The 19008-nt window shown below is 42.3% G+C and overlaps 1 protein-coding gene across 3 annotated transcripts in view; it reads left to right on the top strand.

Moving 5' to 3' along the window:
• CACNA2D1 (calcium voltage-gated channel auxiliary subunit alpha2delta 1) overlaps positions 1-19008 on the top strand; it is a 358403-nt gene that overhangs the window by 30217 nt on the left and 309178 nt on the right. For all 3 annotated transcript variants that reach the window (XM_081330401.1, XM_081330402.1, XM_081330400.1), the window contains exon 2: positions 15789-15870. In XM_081330401.1, the coding sequence (XP_081186527.1) occupies positions 15789-15870 (82 nt within the window). The remainder of the gene's footprint in view (positions 1-15788; positions 15871-19008) is intronic.

Raw genomic sequence — 19008 nt, 5'->3', positions numbered from 1 at the left:
ATGGCTAAATCTTTGTAATGACTACTACAGCTGCTTTCTCTCTCTCTCTCTCTCTCTTCCCCCCCTCTCTTTCTCGCATCTATCTGTCTGTCTAGCTTTCTCTTATCGTCTACTAGCTATCTCTTGTTTATATAATCTCTCTCTCTCTCTCTCTCTCTCTCTCTCTCTCTGTATGTGTATGTAAAATCAGTTTTTCTCTTTCTGTAATCCAGGGGTCTTCAAAGTTGGTCCTTTTATGACTTGTGGACTTCATGAATTCTGGGAGTTGAAGTTCACAAGTCATAAAAGGGCCATGTTTGAAGACCCCTGCTCTAATCTATCTGTCTGTCTGTATCTTTCTTTATTGTCTGTCCGTCCGTCCGTCCTTCCTTCCTTCCATCCATCCATCCATCCATCCATCCATCCATCCATCCATCTATCTATCTATCTATCTATCTATCTATCTATCCATCCATCTATCCATCCACCCGTCCGTCCATCCATCCATCCATCCATCCATCCATCCATCCATCCATCCATCCATCCATCCATCCATCCATCCATCCATCTATCTATCTATCTATCTATCTATCTATCTATCTATCTATCTATCTATCTATCTATCTATCTATCTATCTATCTATCTATCTATCCATCTATCCATCCACCCGTCCATCCATCCATCCATCCATCCATCCATCCATCCATCCATCCATCCATCCATCCATCCATCCATCCATCCATCCATCTATCTATCTATCTATCTATCTATCTATCTATCTATCTATCTATCTATCTATCTATCTATCTATCTATCCACCCATCTCTCTCTCTCTCTCTCTCTCTCTCTCTCTCTCTCTCTTCTCTCTCTCTCTCTCTCTCTCTCTCTCTCTCTCTCTCTCTCTCTCTCTCTCTCTCTCTCTCTCTCTCTCTCTCTCTCCCCTATCTCTTCATTCCTACACTCCCTCCCTCCCTCCCTCCATCTATTCATCCATTTGATTTCGACTGATCAGGAGTTGAACCTAAGTTGAATTTTCCTATTTCTGCCCTTCGGATTTGCTGACGTCTTCCTTTTCCATTTGCTGTGTTTGGAATGTATGGCCGTCATTATTTTTTTTTAATTGCATCAAATCTTTAGGGTCAAAGAAAAAGTCCTCCCCATTGACCGGCCAGTTAAGTAATTTCTTGATTGTGATTGATTGGCCTGGGAAACTAAGAAAGACTTCAGATATCAGAACAGAAACTCATGGAACAGAGTCATGATATGCATGTTTTTGCATAATATTTTGCCACTGCCTTCATTGTATCTGAGCACTGTCCCCTTAATAAGAATTGCACAGGGAAATTATGCACTGTTCTGACAATTTAGAGGGACACTGTATTAACAAAACACTGAAAGATTTTTTTTTTTAAAAAAGAGCAAGGAAGAACAAACGTGACTATGAACATAGATTTCGCTGATTTTCAGAACTTTGGCGGTCTGGAGACAAGAAAATTTCAGCATCCATATTTATTTTTATTTATTTATTTTATTAGACTTATATACTGCCCTTCTCCCATAGGACTCAGGGCGGTTCACAACAATATTCAGTATATATGAATCCAAGTACAGGGAGTCCTCGACTTAACGACCACAACTGAGTCCAAAATTTCTGTTGCTACGTGAAACATTCGTTAAGTGAATTTTGCCCCATTTGACGACCTTCCTTGCCAGAGTTGTTAAGTGAACCGCTGCAGTTGTTAAGTTAGAAACCCGGTTGTTAAGTGGAATCTGGTTCCCCTCCCCTTGACTTTGCTTGCCAGAAGGTCGCAAAAGGGGATCATGTGACCCTGAGACATTGCGACCGTCATAAATATGAGTCAGTTGGCAATTGGCCGAATTTTGATCATGTGGCCACGGGGGATGCTGCAATGGTCGCTAAGTGTGAAAAATGGTCGTAAGTCTCTTTTTTTTTAGTGCCGCTATAACGATTACTAAATGAACTGTTGTAAGTTGAGGACTACATTTATGGTGTCCTCCTAATGTTTCTTATTGAGGATTATTGCTTTACAAAGCAGAATGACCGATAAAAGCCATTAGATTTTAAGTCCAGCATAGTAATGCATGTTATAAAATACTAATGCCCTGAATATCAAATACAAGTGCCTATATTGTCTTTTTCTCTTCCCCCCACCCCAAAACTCATGCAACCTAAGGCATTCCTCTTTTTGCTCTTATGCTTGTTTGTGGCAAGCTTTTGGACTCTCCAGCAAAATCTGGAACAATTAAAAACATGCCTTGTTTTACATCAGCGGTATTCAAACATGCCGGGAATAATAAAGGCTGAAAAGTAAAGAGAAAGAGTTTTGAAGAATACCTTAGCCATGCTTTATTTGACCCCATTTTTTAATGGGTCCTGGACTGAAAATGAAGTTGCTTTTGTTACTTCTTGTGAGAGAAAATGGCAGATAGCCAAGAGAGGAGACTTGAAATGGCTGGGGGGGATGGGGGTGGGGGTGGGGTAATCGGATCCCAAGAATTTGAGCCATACATCAAGTTCCAGTTAAGAAGATTTATTGCTGAAGCTTAGGCACAACAATCTGGTCAAATAATGGTCAGCACTAAATTGGTGCTAGACAATGGAATTCAAGAAGGTTTGAACTTAGACCATTTGTGGGAACCTAACGATTCCAGGCTGCTTCCTCTCTTGACTCCGCCCCCAGGCTCTTCCTGCCCTTCTCCTACAGGGGAATTCTTGTGAATGGGGACCGTCTCTGGATGACTTCTAGAAACCAGTTTTAACATTCTGTACTAATAATGCCACCCAAAATTCCTAAATTTTCTTGCTGGCCCCTTCTCTCTTTGGGATAGCTTCCAAATCCACTAATCAACAATGATTAGGAAAAAATCAACAGGTCAACTTTGACTCCACAACTACTCGGTTCTTCTTCATTGTTTCATTTGGATGGTTTCCCAATGCTGGGGTGGTCTCCAAACTTTCTTTACATCCGGATTTCAATTCTCTCGATTCTTTCAATTAATGTATTTTCATCTCCCTGTCTTTCTCTCTGTTCTCTTGCATCACAGCCCTGCCTGTTGGAGTATAGTCAAGTTTGTGATCAGCAGCCGGTCAAATATGGTGGCCTTCAGTGGCCTGCCAACTGCGGCTTCAAGCCACCTGAAGGACAGCAGGCTGGTGGAAGTTTTAATCTAGCAATGCATTAACAGAGCTAAAGCAGTAGGAACAGAGGTCCTTGAATATAGGAATTAGGGCTTAGGACTTCAAGTGACATCATGCACCACATTTGCAAGAGGACACCGCACCGTGCATAATGGCACATGCCCACTAACCCAGATCTTCTCTTTCGTGAAAGGAAGTCTAGGAAAGCAATCAAAGTATTACAGTCAGGATGATAGGCACCTCTCTTTTCTATGCGCCTGTGTTTGCCGTTCCCATTCTCTGGGACCGTTTGGAGAAGCTGCATCAAATCTCAAGTGATGGCAAGCTCGAAGTCAAAAGATGTTTGCGTAACCATGACGACACGGGCGCAAGTTGCACAGCCGCGTGGCCCCGTTTTTTGATTGCAGATGTTTTATTTATGAACCCCAGAGATGATTTCCCTGTGATCAAAGCCTGGGCTGTGTAGCACATAGCTGGAAGGACTATATATTTGTTTTTTTTATTGGCATCCAGAGCCGTTCTGTAAAGAATTTTGGTGTTACCTTGACAACAGAATGCTGCACAAGAAACCAAAAATCCACCCTCAAAATACCGGGTTAACTTTTTGCCTGTCGGCTTTAGAAGCCAAGCCATTCCTCCCTAGGATGAATGGAATTAAGAGAAGCCCATTTCAAATTCTTCAGCTGTCTGCCAGCTGTGATAAAAGGCTCTTGCGCCAATCCTTCACCTACGGGGTGCTGACTCACACGAAGGTGAAGCCTGCCCTGCGGATGGAAAATGTAGAGCAACAATGTTCTTCTGAACGGTGCTTTGAATTGAATTGAATCCTACTGAATTCCCAATAGAAGATAATATTGGTGGCTCAAGATTCAAGTGTGGAGTTCTTGATGCTCTCTGAGCTTGGTGTTCTTCTAACGTCATCAGTGGAGAAACATCTGCAAGAGAACAACAGGAAAGAATACTTTGGAGCATGGAAGGGCGTCATGGCCAAGAACCCCCATGGAGATCCCCAAACGTTCAAGATGGTGGCCACCATTTAATTGAAATGGTATTTAGGTGACCAATTTAGCTATTTAGGTGACCAATTACTGCCTCTGCATAGCTTTTAGGATACACTGAAGAGGTTATTTGCAGTTGTACAATGGGGAAAAAAATCCTGCTTGATTATTGGAGGAAGGAAGTTTCTTTAAATAAAGATGCTTATTTACACTTCTGGCCATCCATGGTGTAAACCGAGTTAAGAAAACTCTTTTTAATCTGAGAGGGAAAAAAAGAGATCATGTGATTTTTCTGATTTCAGCTAAGGCCCTACGGTTCAAATCTTCTTTGCAAAACAGGTTGGGCTGAATTGAATCCAAAGTGGGATTTGTAGATTGGATCTTTTCAACCTCCCCATTTCTTTGATACGGAAATCCAGAAATCAATATTGCTTTCCTTGTTTATTTTCATGGTAAATTGTCACTGGCAAATCCAAAGAAGCGAGAACAAAGCCGGGAAATCTCTTTAATGCTAGGGTAGGATAAATGCAGAATCTTGAAAAGTGTAAGAATAAACAGCCAGGCTCAACTATAAGTGATTGTGTTCTTTCCAGAGATGTCATATCCAGTGCGTGGTATCACGAATGTGTTTTCTGCATTCCTATAATGTCATCACCCAACATTGTAACTAACCTGCATAGGAGACACAAGAAGGATGTCTGGTGACCATGATACTCTGATCTCCCATTGCTGGAGGCTGATCTTGCCTCTTAATCTAAGTTCTAACAAGAGAGAAGACTTTAAGGAAATGGAAATAGGGCAATTGGGATGTAAGGTACTTGATGCTCTCTGAGCTTGGTAGGTTTCTTGCGTTACCAAACTAGGTAACATCATTCAGGGCTCCTTAAGTGGGCAATGAAATGTCTGCAAGAAAACCACCAAGCTCAGAGAACATCAAGGGCCCCTGGTTTAACCCTGAGCTAAAATTTGTGTCTGACCCATCGCGATCCCAAGGATGACATTCCTCCAGGCCTTCCTGTCCTCTACCATCTTCTGGAGTCCATTTAAGCTCACACCTACTGCTTCAGTGACTCCATCCAGCCACCTCGTTCTCTGTCGTCCCCTACTTCTCTTGCCCTCAACCTTTCCCAGCATGAGGCTCTTCTCCAGTGAGTCCTTCCTTCTCATTAGGTGGGCAAAGTATTTGAGTTTTAGCTTCAGGATCTGGCCTTCTAAAGAGCAGTCAGGGTTGATCTCCTCTAGGACTGACCGGTTTGATTGCCTTGCAGTCCAAGGGACTCGCAGGAGTCTTCTCCAGCACCATAGTTCAAAGGCCTCAATTCTTTGGCGCTCAGCCTTTCTTATGGTCCAACTTTCACAGCCATACAAATACTCTCTTCTATTGGAATCAGGATGTGCATCAAAAGCCAGAAGAGAAGATTTGGCAAAACAAAAGAACAACCAAGTGAAAATGAATGAAGACTGGTTGGATAAATAAGAAATTTCAAAAGCACGTGAGATACGAAGGACTTCTCTCTCACTGCCTCCACCAAAACATTGAAAAGTTCTAATTTATTGATTGGTTTCAGATCCTGCCTGTATTTTATCTTGCTTCTGGAGGCTATGCACTAATTTCTGCCTCAGCTTAATGCAGGCTGTGTCCAAAGTACAGAATTTCAGTCTTGCAATGGATTTGGTTAGATTTAAAGCACGATATAAATCATTTTTTAATATTGAGGCAGAAATTTGCACAGGGAAAAGGAAATACAGAATATTAGACAATCGCTAGGATGTGTGCAGCAAGCTGAGTCTATAAAAACTCTTTTTTTTAGTCAGGAATAACAGATGAGGATAAATGAATTAATTCTTTTCTGGAAGCGATTCTGTAATGCTAACCCTGATAGGTTCTTGACTTGATGAGCTTAAGGATGTTCTTCATTCTTGCATACGCTACAATGTCTGTTCTCCAACACTTGGCAAGAAAAATTGTGCAATCAAAACTTTTTTCAGGTAAAGTCAGAATTGCCGTGAGAAATGTACTTCTTTTTTTTTATAAATCCTCATTTGTATAAATTCTCTTTAAAACTCTTTTTTTAACCTCCTTTTATTGCCTCCTATGTCAGGATCTCTCGGCTGAATTTTAACACACACACACACACACACACACACACACACACACACACCCCTTCATTCAGCATTCATTCATTCATTCATTCATTCATTCATTCATTCATTCATTTCTTTCTCCCCCCACCGCCCCGTGGCTAAAATGAAATGCTTATTAGTTTTGAAGAAAATTCACTTAGATATAAATTAGCCAGGCTATGAATTTAAAGCTGATAATAACCTTCTGGGCATAACGTTCCTATGTAAAAGGGTAGTGTTATTTCATTAAATCCTATTAAATGAGATTTATTCTGCCATTTCTTTTCGGTTTCAGGATTTTGAGAAATTAGCAGGGTTTGGCTAATTTTCCAGACGTTAAAATGTTGAGGGTAACTCCAACAGTGGTGCTGATTAGAGTGGATAGTGATATATTGTTTTGTGGTATAATCCATCTCTTCAGTCTAGTTTATAGCCCTGGGAGAATTCCAGGAAAATCCTAACTAGCTCCAGTTCCACTTAGCTGTTTTGGACCATGATGCACTTCGTACCACATTTATCAACATCCATTGGTTGATTCATTTGATGATCTATTTGTTTGTTTCTCGGCTATCCTAGATATTCTCAGAGGCCTTCTCCAGGTTTAGAGTTCAAAAGTGTCCACGCTCTTTCTATCCTGCTTCTAAGACTCCTTAAGTGCTCAATGCGCCAAAGTGTGAAACAGTGTCGGTACCTTGATATTTGAAAACTGGGCTTGTGGTTGTAAGTCAAGGACTTCCTGAAAAGATAAATAAATAGAATAGAGCTGAAAGGGACCTTGGAGGTCTTCTAGCCCAGCCCCCTGCTCAAGCAGGAGGACCTATACCAACTCAGACAAGTGACTGTCTAGTCTCTTCTTAAGAATGTCCAGTGATGTCGACGATTTCTGGAGGCAAGCTGTTCCACTGGTTGATTGTCCTCACTGTCAGGAAGTTTCTCCTTAATTCCAGGTTGCTTCTCTCTTTGATCAGTTTCCAACCAATGTTTCTCGTCCTTCCTTCTGGTGCTCTGTTGAACAACCTGGCCCCCTCTGCCTTGTGGCAGCCCCTCAGATACTGGAATACTGCTATCATGTCTCCCCTATTTCTTCTTTTCTTTAGACTAGCCAAAGCCAAGTCCCGCAGCCGTTCTTCGTATGTTTTAGTCTCCAGTCCTTTGATCATCTTAGTTGCTCCTCTCTGAATTTTTTCCAAACTCTCAACATCTTTTTTGTGATATGGTGATGAAAATTGGCTGCAGTATTCCAGGTGTGGTCTTACTAGGGCTTTGTAAAGCGGTACTAATACTTTGCGTGATCTTGATTCTATGCCTCTGTTTATGCAACGCAGGATTGTATTAGCTTTTTTGGCTGCTGCTGTACGCTGCTGGCTCATAGTCAAGTGATCGTCCACCAGGATTCCAAGGTCCCTCTCACAGTTACTGTTTTTAAGCCATGTCTCACCCAATCTGTACTTGTACCTTTGATTTTTCCTGCCTAAATGTAACACTTTGCTTTTCTCCGCATTGAAACTTCATTTTGTTGGACAGGGTCCATTGTCCAAGTTTGTCAAGATCTTTTTGGATAAAGACAAGGATAAAGGATAAGGTAGGGACGTGGTGGCTCAGTGGGTTAGGATGCTGAGCTTGTCGATCAGAAGGTCGGCAGTTTGGCGGGTCGAGTCCTGAGTGCCGCGTAACAGAGTGAGCACCTGTTATGCGTCCCAGCTTCTGCCAACCTAGCAGTTCAAAAGCACGTAAAAATGCAAGTAGAAAAATAGGGACCACTACGGTGGGAAGGTAACAGCCTTCCGTGCGCCTTTGGCGTCTAGTCATGCCGGCCACATGACCACGGAGACGTCCTCGGACAAACGCTGGCTCTTCGGCTTTGAAACGGAGATGAGCACCGGCCCCTAGAGTCGGAAACGACTAGCATGCATGTGCGGGGGAACCTTTACCTTTACCTTAAAGGATAAGATAGGATAAGGACTTTGCAGGTAGTCCTCAACTTACGATCAGAATCAGGACCAAAATTGTACCTGCTAAGCAAGGCATTTGTTGAGTGAGTAGCACCCCAATTTTATGACCTTTTCTGTCACTTTGTTAAGCAAATCATGGCAGTTATGAAGTCAATCATGCATTCAATAAGCAGGTTCAGCTTCCCTACTTTGACTTTGCTTGTGAGAAGTTGACTGGGAAAGCTGCAAATGGCGGTCACGTGACCTCAGGATGCCGCAACCTTCATAAAAACACGCTGGCTGCCAAACACCTGAATTTTCATCACGTGACTGTTGGGGATGCTGCAGTGGTCATAAGGATGAGGACCAAGTCCTAAGTCGCTTTTTCTCAGTGCTGGTTGTAACTTTGAACGGTCACTAACAAATTGTTATAAGTCAAGGACTACCTGTACTCTACTGCAGAGGTTTCCAACCTTGGCAACTTTTAAGACCGTGGAACAATTAGAGCATCATCAGAGTTGGAAGGGACCTTGGAGGTCTTCTAGTTCAACCCCTTGCTCTAGCAGGAGACCCTATACCATTTCCAGACAAGTCTCTTCTTAAAAGCCTCCAGCGTTGCAGCGCTCACAACTTCTGAAGGCAAGTCGTACCACTGATTAATTGTTCTCACGGTTAGGAAGTTTCTCCTTAATTCCAGGTTGCTTCTCTCCTTGGTTAGTTTCCATCCATCGTTTCTTGTCCTGCCTTCTGGTGCTTTGGAGAATAGGTTGACCCCCTCTCCTTTGTGGCAGCCCTTCAAATATTAGAACACTGCTATCATGCTGGCTGGGGCATTCTGTGAGTCCACAAGTCTTAAAGTTGTCAAGGTTGAAGACCCCTGTTCTATTGGAAATGCTTGCTTGTATAATTCAAAGCCTACTTTTTATGCCCAAAGGCGGATAAGAGACCGTCATGCTCAGTTCAGTCAACAGAAACCCATCCTGTTAGCCCAGATCATGTTTTCGCATTGCCACATGCTAGCTTATTCTGCAAAGACCCAACTGAAATCTGAAATTGGATTCCATGTTGCTGTGTAGCTAAAAATACAAGAAGAATTTGTGGTGCTTTGGGTGCCAAGAACTGTTTTAAATAGAAACAACAGTAATATATGCTCAAACGCCGCCGTCAGAATTATTGTAAATGAATTATTTCTAGAGGCTTAAATATGAGGAGCAATAAGTGGATTTCAGAGCATAGCAATAAGAACTAGATTAGTGGTTGATTAATTTTCCTCATATTAGCAGCACGTAGATAACTGGTTTTAAGAGCTTTTAATGAAACACCTCCAGGAACCAGTCACAAGCAGCAAAATTTGCCTCAATTAAGTCCTGGATTTTTTTTTTTAATATGAGGTAATTTTCTTTTAACTGCTTTATCACGGTCCTCTTCTCAAATTGCTTAAATAGCACTTTTTTTTCTCCTGATGATGCCTATCGCCTCCTATATTGATGACAGTACATGATGCAAATTATTTTGTACTTGGCATATGCACGTATTAATTTAATGAGGAAAAATAGAATGGAAGGATTAATATAATGGACATGGACTTTGACTAGGGGACTTAAAGCCCACTTAAAACAAAAGGGCTGAAAATGGAAATAACCTGTTATAAATGGAAATTGTTTTTAATACATTGGCTGACCTCAGAATACAAGAATTACAGAGTTGGAAGGAACCATGGAGGTCTTCTAGTCCAACCTGCTGCTCAAGCAGGAAACCCTATACCATTTCAGACAGATGGTTGTCCAGTCTCTTCTTAAAAGCCTCCAGTGATGGATCACCCACAACTTCTGGAGGCGGGTTGTTCCACTGGTTGATTGTTCTCACTGTCAGGAACTTTCTAGGTTGTTTCTCTTCTTGATTAGTTTCCATCCACTACTTCTTCTCTTGCCTACTACAGTGGGGGAAGAACAGACAAACCATCACCTGCTTTACTGATAAGTCTCTAAAGGCTGGACCAATTTCTGCTGAGGATGTGCTTCCCTTACTCATTTTAAGTTCTATCTCCCATTCCTCTCTCCTTATCTAAAATGACATTCTGTGTGAGCTTGGAAGCTCCCTTTTCACCAAACCGTGGACAGTTTTGAAAAAGAACCATAGCTATTTCTGGAATTTCCTTCTCAATGTTCTTTAGAAGATAAAATGTGGTGGGCATCCATTTAGGTCAGGGGTCTTCAAACTTGGCCCCTTTGTAACTTGTGGACTTCAACTCCCAGAATTCCTCAGCCAGACACGCTGGCTGAGGAATTCTGGGAGTTGAAGTCCACAAGTCATAAAAGGGCCAAGTTTGAAGACCCCTGATTTAGGTTAACCGTGGCAGTGCCCAATCAACAGCATACTGTCAAAGAGGATTATAAGATTCTTGCTGGAGAAAAGTGCCAGAGAAATTTCACATGTAGCATAGCCAAAGGTGCTTGGGTATCCTACAACTGGATTCTCTTGGGTTTTTTCCCCCCTCTTTGAAAATGTTTCACATCTCAGCCAAGAAGCTGTTTCAATTCTGAGAACTTCTTGAGCGAGAAGTGAAATGTTTTCAAAAGAGGAGGGGAGAAGAACGTCCGATTGCCTTTTGGAAAAAATACCTTTGGGACAACCATGACCTGGATGATTGAGAAACTCTATAATCACATGTAGGACACATTTTCTGGATTATGGTCTACAGCTCAGCCTCCTAACAAGCTGATAATCTGCAGGAGGCCACCTCTGAGGACTAAAGTGGGCAACGGGAAAAGATCAGATTGGTCCCTCACAGCAACAATGCATAAGGAGCCATGCTCTTCTGGTTGAAGGATTAACCCCTGTCAACCTATGACAAAGCATGCGTGGGAAAAACAACCTTTAAATCTGAACCCTAGCTCTGTGGATGTTGTTCGCCATCAGCAACTTTTGTAGCAGCTGCAATTATGATTTATTTAGTGTACGATAAGAACATGACCAAAGAGAAGCAAACCCACACATACAACCCACATAATTAGAAGACTTCCACAGGGGTACAGCAGTAGCCTCATCACTGGATGTCCAATTCAGCTATTCAGACGACGGCATCTGGTGTGGCTTTGTGCAGAGATCTTCTAGGGGACCAGAGAATGCACATCATGGACAATCATGGACAATATGTTTAATAGTTTCCATATCAGCACCACAATCACAACAAGGGGAATCTTTCCACCCTCACTGATACGGGACAGAGGCACATCTTCCAATATCACACTGAATTCTATACAATTCTGACAAGGCAAAGCGAGGCAGGTTAAAACCAGGTGGTTAGAGGGGTCACTAATGGTCCACAAGGACATCCTGGGCATTCTTGGGATTAAACTAAGTAGATGTTAAATGAATACAGGTAGTCCTCAATTTACAACTGTTCATTTAGTGACCAAAGTTACAACGACATTGAAAAAAGTGAATTATGACCGAGTGTCTATGGAGATTCTCAGTCATCTAGGTCATGATTGTCCCAAAGGTGCTTTTTTTCAAGAAGCACCTGGACTTTCTTTGTTTTTCCTTGAAGATGTTTCTCTCCTCACCCAAGAAGCTTCTTCAGCTCTGACTGACGCCACCATCCAGCCAGAACCGAAAAAGCTTCTTGGACGAGAAGCGAAACGTCTTCAAAGTAAAACAAGAAATGATTTATGATTGTTTTTCAGCCTTAGTGCAGATTAAGGAAAGCAGGCGGACATTTTCCAGAATACAGGACAAAGGAAGCTTAAGTTAAAAATAAAAAAGGGGGACAAATATAGTCCTTGACAATGGTTCATTTATTGACCGTTCAGTGACGGCACTGAAAACCTCGAGTTATGACCGTTTTTCACACCTATGACTGTTGCAGCATCCTTGTAGTCATGGGATCAAAATTTGGTTGCTTAGCAACTGACTCCTATTTATGAAGGCTGCCATGTCCCCGGGTTACGTGATGGTCTTTTGTCACCTTCTGACAAGCAAAGTCCATGGAGAAGCCAGGTTCACTTAGTAACGGGATTCCTAACTTCACGACTGCAGTGACCCACTTAACAGCTGTCCCAAGAAAGGTCGTCAAATGGGGCAAAACTCACCTGACAAATGTCTCATTTGGCAACAGACGTTTTGGGCCCAATGGTGGTCGTAAGCCGAGAACAAACTAGCTTCTTTTCCGTAGCGGCCGACGGGATTTGAAACTTGTGACGGTCTGTGCATTGTTCTGGTGAATAGGAAAGGCCTTGCAGCAATAAAGCGACTTGATCAAAAGATCTGTTCCTGTCACCCTTCTACTTGCACGATTTGCTCGAGTGAAGCCTAGAACACTCCCAAAAAGGATTGATAGGCCCTGATTCCCCCTCCCCCCCAGTTTTTACGAAGAAGGCTTTGCCAGCGGTTGCTTGCACCCTACGGAGAAAAATGTACCGTCATTTCCACCTTGGTTTTAGCATCTTGATGCCTCCCAAAATTTCACTTTTGAAGTTTAACCATGAATGTCCATGGCCCCATATTAAGGGGCTTTGGGGGGGGGGCTGATGGAGTCTGATAGGGACAGGCATCCACCCTTGTTGTAAAGTGATCCTTTTCCCCTCCATCTGCTTGTTTTTTACGTGCTGATTCGATCTTTTTTTTCCCTACAACGCTTGTGTTACATAATACACAAGGGAAACCCTTGCTTCTAATCATTGCAGATATAATCCTGATGCCTGTAATATCTCTCTCCCTCTCTTTTTCTCTGTGAATCTATTTTTTTTTCCCCTCTTCAAGCTGTGCCCGTCCTTGGCTCGTGAATTATGCACACTTTTCATGGCAAAGCCAGAGGCCGAAGCAGTGAGCGTGCAAAAATCAATGCCGTCGGGATCTTATTCTGTTGTCTTCCTGTGGAAGACTTTACAACATGTTCTGGATGGACCGCTTCGTGTTTGCATCTAAGGCAGCTGTTTGGAGCTGGCCCCTCTCCTGCTGCTCCCAATTTCAAGTTGCTTCAATTATTCTCTAGCACAGGTAGTCCTCGAGTTAAGACCACAGCCGAGCCCAGAATTTATGTTGCAAAGTGAGACATTGGTGAAGCGAGCGTTGTCCCACTCTTACGACTTTTCTTGCCCCAGCTGCTAAGCGAATCGCTGCAGTTGTTAAGTTAGCGACACGGTTCTTAAGTGAATCCGACTTCTCCCTTCTGCTGGTCAGAAGGACGTGAAAGTGGATCACCGTCATAAATGGGAACCAGTTGTTAAGCGTCTGAATGTAAATCACGTGACCATGGGGATGCTGCAAGGGTCGCAAGTGTGAAAAACAGTCATACGTCACTCTTAACCCTGCCGTTGTAATGTTGAATGGTCATTAAACAAACTGTTGTAAATTGAGGACTACCTGTAATCTTTGGCTCCCAGCTCTATTCTAGAATGGGTGAAAAGAAAGTCAACATTTATGCTGTGGTTAACACAAAAATTGCTTGCTCTTCCCTTACCAGTGACTCAGGCCTCATTTATCTTCATTTCTGAAAATAACATCATTTTATTTTCTCTGCTGAATTAGGATGAGGTGGGGTCTTGGGCTTTCTCGATTAGTTTATTTATTAGATGGAATACATTAATCACTTTCTGGCCATGATTTACAGAGGCACTATTTTCTGATTTAAACCGATGTCAATATCTGGGCAATCTTGAAGTGAGGAATTGGTAAATGCAGAAATCACTTTATTGTTTGCAGTTTAAAAACTGGAATTCCTTTTTTTTTTTTTTGGCCGATTACTGTAAAAGTAAATTGGTTTGATTTCGATCTTTCTGCTTTTGACCTCCCCCTTGTGGGTACCACTGAGCTTAGCTCGTTTTCACATGCACAGAAAAGAAACTGCTTGAATAATTTTCATTCATTGGATCGCTCAGATCAGATGGGGCTCTCAGAAGAGGTTCCAAGAGGCTATTAAGTAAAAAAGTAAAGAGAGTAAAAAAAAAAAAGTAAAGAATTCAAAGGTTGCAGAAGGTCTTCTGCGTCTCTGATCTTAAAAGGTGACAAAGGAGAGAGAGAGAGGAAGAAAGCAAAATAAAAGCAAGGGAGATGCTGAATACTTTCCATATGACAAATAAAACACCTTTGGTCACCCACGCCCTTGTCACTTCTCGCCTGGATTACTGCAATGCTCTCTACATGGGGCTGCCCTTGAAGTGCACCCGGAGGCTTCAGCTGGTGCAAAATGCGGGCGCGCAGGTGCTTCTGGGAGGATCTCGATACTCCCATGTTACACCTTTCCTGCACGAGCTGCATTGGCTTCCGGTTGCCCTCCGGGTGTGATTCAAGGTGCTGGTAATTACCTTTAAAGCCCTATATGGCTTAGGCCTGGGGTACTTGCGAGACCACCTGCTGCCATTGTCAACCTCCCATCGCCCGGTTCGCTCCCACAGAGTCGGCCTCCTCAGGGTGCCGTCGGCCAGGCAATGCCGGATGGCGACCCCCAGGGGGAGAGCCTTCTCTGTGGGTGCGTCGACCCTCTGGAATGAACTGCCCCTGGAGCTGCGGACAACCCCTGACCTTCAGTCCTTCCGCCGTGACCTGAAGACTTGGTTGTTCCAACAAGCGGGCCTGAACTGACTGTAGTTTTAAATTTGGTTTTTATGGTGTTAAATTGTCCCGTATTTCTTCTATTCATTGTTTAATTCTTTTTTAATTTTTGTATTTTATGTCTCTTTATTTTTATTGTTGTGAGCCGCCCTGCATCCTTGGGAGAAGGGCGGCATATAAATTTAATAAATCCTAATCCCTCTACTTGGGCATGAATTTGAAATAGGAAAACAAGGTAACTTAATTATGGCCTTAGGCCAGTATATATATACGGTATATATATATATATATATATATATATATATATATATATATATATATATATATATATATATATATATATATATATATATATATATATATATATATATATATATATATATAAAACCCTCTTGTAATGTATTAATATAAGTGATAAGGGAAAGGAAGGAAAGAAGGAAAGAAGGAAGGAAGGAAGGAAGGAATGGAAGGAGACGGAGGGAGGGAGGAAAGGAAGGAGAAAAGAGAAGGAAGGAAAATGGGAAAGGGAAAAAAGCAGGAAAGAAGGCTGTGAAGGAAGGAAGGAGAAATGGGAAGAAAAGGAATGAGGGGAAAAGAAAGGAAAAAGAAGGAAGAAAAATGAGAAAGGGAAAAAAGAAAGGAAAGGAAAGGAAAGCTATGAGAAGGAAGGAAGGAAGGACATTTTTTAATAAATTTGTTTTGAGGATTAACTGCCCTTTTCTTCCAGCAGACAGACAATATTTTGCTGCCCTTGGTCTGCTAGGAAAAGAGATTTGCCTGAATCTAAAAAATGCAGGTTTTGCTCACATCCAAACAGGCCAAGTTTTTACAGGAGATACCGAGCAAGCAGAAGAAGAAATGGGATAGAAAAATGGGACCAGAGCATCGTCCCGGCACTCTCAAAGGAACCTCTGAGTCAGCCTCCCCACCCCCACTGCATGGAAAATAATCTTCTCAGGCCTCCTGCATCTCTCTGATCTTCCTAGCTGTGCACCATTGATCTGATGAGACCTCTTTCTTCTCTTTCTCTTCCATTTCCGTAGGATAAAACGGTGGGTGGACATGATGCAGGAAGACCTCGTGCGGCTTGTCAGAACAGCCAGTGGGGTGGATGAACTTGTTCAAGTAAGTGGGCTTTTCTTTAGCAACGAAGGGTACTCGTTGGCATAATAGATAAAAAGGTACAAGGTAAAGGTTCCCCCGCACATGCGTGCTAGTCGTTTCCGACTCTAGGGGCCGGTGCTCATCTCCGTTTCAAAGCCAAAGAGCCAGCGCTTGTCCGAGGACGTCTCCGTGGTCATGTGGCCGGCATGACTAGACGCCAAAGGCGCACGGAACGCTGTTACCTTCCCACCGTCGTGGTCCCTATTTTTCTACTTGCATTTTTATGTGCTTTCGAACTGCTAGGTTGGCAGAAGCTGGGACCAGTAACAGGCGCTCGCTCTGTTACACGGCACTCGGGATTCGACCTGCCAAACTGCCGACCTTCTGATCGACAAACTCAGCATCCTAACCCACTGAGCCACCGCGTCCCTAATAGATGGGTTTTACTAAAGTCCTTCTCTTAAATGAAACAGAGGATTGTTTTACAGGTAGTTCTCAACTTAGAATTCACTTAGCGACTGTTCAAAATTGTGGCCGTAAGTCAAGGACTGCCTGTGCATTCCTCCTTTGAACATGTGAAGCTTCTTTGGTTCAGACTGAATGGTGGAGGATGGAAGGATTTATATCCCTTCCAGTCATCTGGTCATTAGTACTCTTTCTGTGAGTTGTTGAGGCCACTTGGAGGCTTATCTGTGCCCGCAGCGTCGCCTGACTAGGACGAAAATGGGTGTGTAACCCTCTTAGAGTTGCTTAAAGGACTGTGTTGTGGAACACAGGTATGGCCTCAACAACCCTCAGAAGGAGTGCTAATAACCAGATGATTGCAAGGAATATAAATCCTTCCGTCCTCCACCATTCGGTCAGAACTGAAGAAGCTTGTTGGATGAGAAACGAAACGTCTTCAAGGAAAAACAAAGAAAGTTCAGTTGCTTCTTTAAAAAGCACCTTTGGGACAACCATGACCTGATGACTGGGAACCTCCATAGATACCTTCTTTAAATATAAAAACTTGTATTTTGCCATTTTGTGTAGCTTCAACTAAGTTTCTTTATCTTTCTCCTACCAAAGTGGGTCTAACGTCTATGTGCATTTGACATGTTTCTCTGTATGTACATATTACTCATTGCTCCGAGTGGTTCATTAACTGACCATTAAGTGTGCCTTGTCAACTGCAGTGTTTTTCTGATCTAATTAGCAAACGTGCGCTGTCTACAATGCACAAATAATTAAACCTTCATGCTCAATAAAGGCCCTTGGTTAGACAAGCGTTATTCAAAGGGGGTTTCATTTTAACATCTCTGTATAAATTTATGGTGGAGCGTTTATGCGTAGGACTTCGCTATCAATTAATTTTCTGCAGGGTACTTTGTCACATTTTATTAAGTCTTTTAGGGTAACTGAGTCACTAAAAATAGGAGCAGGGAATCCTATTTGTCAAGGAATTGCACAGCCGGGGTCCCAATTAAGTCAAGCGCTGCTAATATACCACGTGGTAAATCATCAGGTAAATCATAGAACAGCATACAGAGCACAGAGAAGAAAAAGGTGGGAAAAAAGGGAAACTCCCCCTTTACACCCAGCAACCAATCATAGCGTAGATTGCCTCATGCATGAGCAGATAAGATAGTCATGAGTTAAATCAAAAATTATACAGAGCACAGAGAAGAGAAAAGGCGGGGAAAAAGGGAAACTCCCCCTTTATACCCAGCAACCAATCATAACATAGATTGCCTCATGCATGAGCAGATAAGATAGTCATGAGTTAAATCAAAAAGTATACAGAGCACAGAGAAGAGAAAAGGCGGGAAAAAAGGGAAACTCCCCCTTTATACCCAGCAACCAATCATAACATAGATTGCCTCATGCATGAGCAGATAAGATAGTCATGAGTTAAATCAAAAAGTATACAGAGCACAGAGAAGAGAAAAGGCGGGAAAAAAGGGAAACTCCCCCTTTACACCCAGCAACCAATCATAACATAGATTGCCTCATGCATGAGCAGATAAGATAGTCAGGAACACAGGAACATCGTGAGGTAAATCAAAAAATGTACAGAGCACACAGAAGAAAAAAAAAGGCAGGAAAAAAAAGGGCAACTCCCCCTTTACACCCATCAACCAATCATAATGTAGATTGCCTCAAGCAGGAGCCCACCTTCTCCACTCAATCAACTACAGCTGTGTGTTGTGGCTCATTATACACTTTACTCTTTCAGCCATTAAATTAAATATCTTAACACTATTGCAATTTTTTTTATGAAATTCCATTACAAAATAGATGCCATTCAGATGGTTCCTTCTGTGATTCTTTGCCTGTGTCATAATAAATTAGTGCACGGTTTCAAATGTTTTCAGAGACTCATTTCATGAACCTTACCAAGCGGTGACTTTCTTTATGTACAGGATGTTGTACGTACAATGCTTGGTACCACACGATCCTTCATTAATTCAGCCAGCCGAGAAAGCACATGAATAATAATTCAGACAGAAGATTTATTCTTAGCAATTCCAGGAGCCTGGCTTCTTTTCCTGCAACCAGTGTGCAATTTTTTAAGTCAAGGTGCAAATCCATGTGAACAAAAAGCCAACAGGCCTGGATTTCTGTGAATGCTTACCGTAGTTAAAACCTAAACCGCATAAGCTCATTTTTGACTCTGCCTCTAGCACTGAATCAACCGATTTGTTACATGGCACAAATCAAATGTATTGCTACCACTTTGAGATTGAGATGGGTGGCAAATACCTTTAATAAATAAATAAAAACAAATAAAATATAGACAACATTGTAGTGGAGGACAATATAGTCCTCCACTTATGACCACAATTGAGCCCCAGATTTCTGTTGCTAAGTGAGACAATTGTGGAAAGAGTTTTGCCCCATTTTATAATCTTTCTTGCCTTCCTTGTTAAGTGACGCGTTGCAATTGTTCAGTGAGTAACAAGGTTGTTAAGTGAATCTGGCTTCTGCACTGACTTGGGTTGTCAGAAGGTCACAAAAGGGGATCACGTGACCCTGGGACACTGTGACCGTCAGAACCATGAGTCAGTTGCCAAGTGTCTGAATTTTGATTACATGGAAATACTGCAACAGTTGTAAGCGTAAAAATGGTCATAAATCACTTTTTTCAGTGCTGTTGTAACTTCAAACGGTCAGTAAATG

Source organism: Vipera berus (assembly GCF_964194415.1).
Source record: "Vipera berus genome assembly, chromosome: 6".
Taxonomy (NCBI): domain Eukaryota; kingdom Metazoa; phylum Chordata; class Lepidosauria; order Squamata; family Viperidae; genus Vipera; species Vipera berus.
This window is presented reverse-complemented; position numbering and strand designations above follow the sequence as displayed.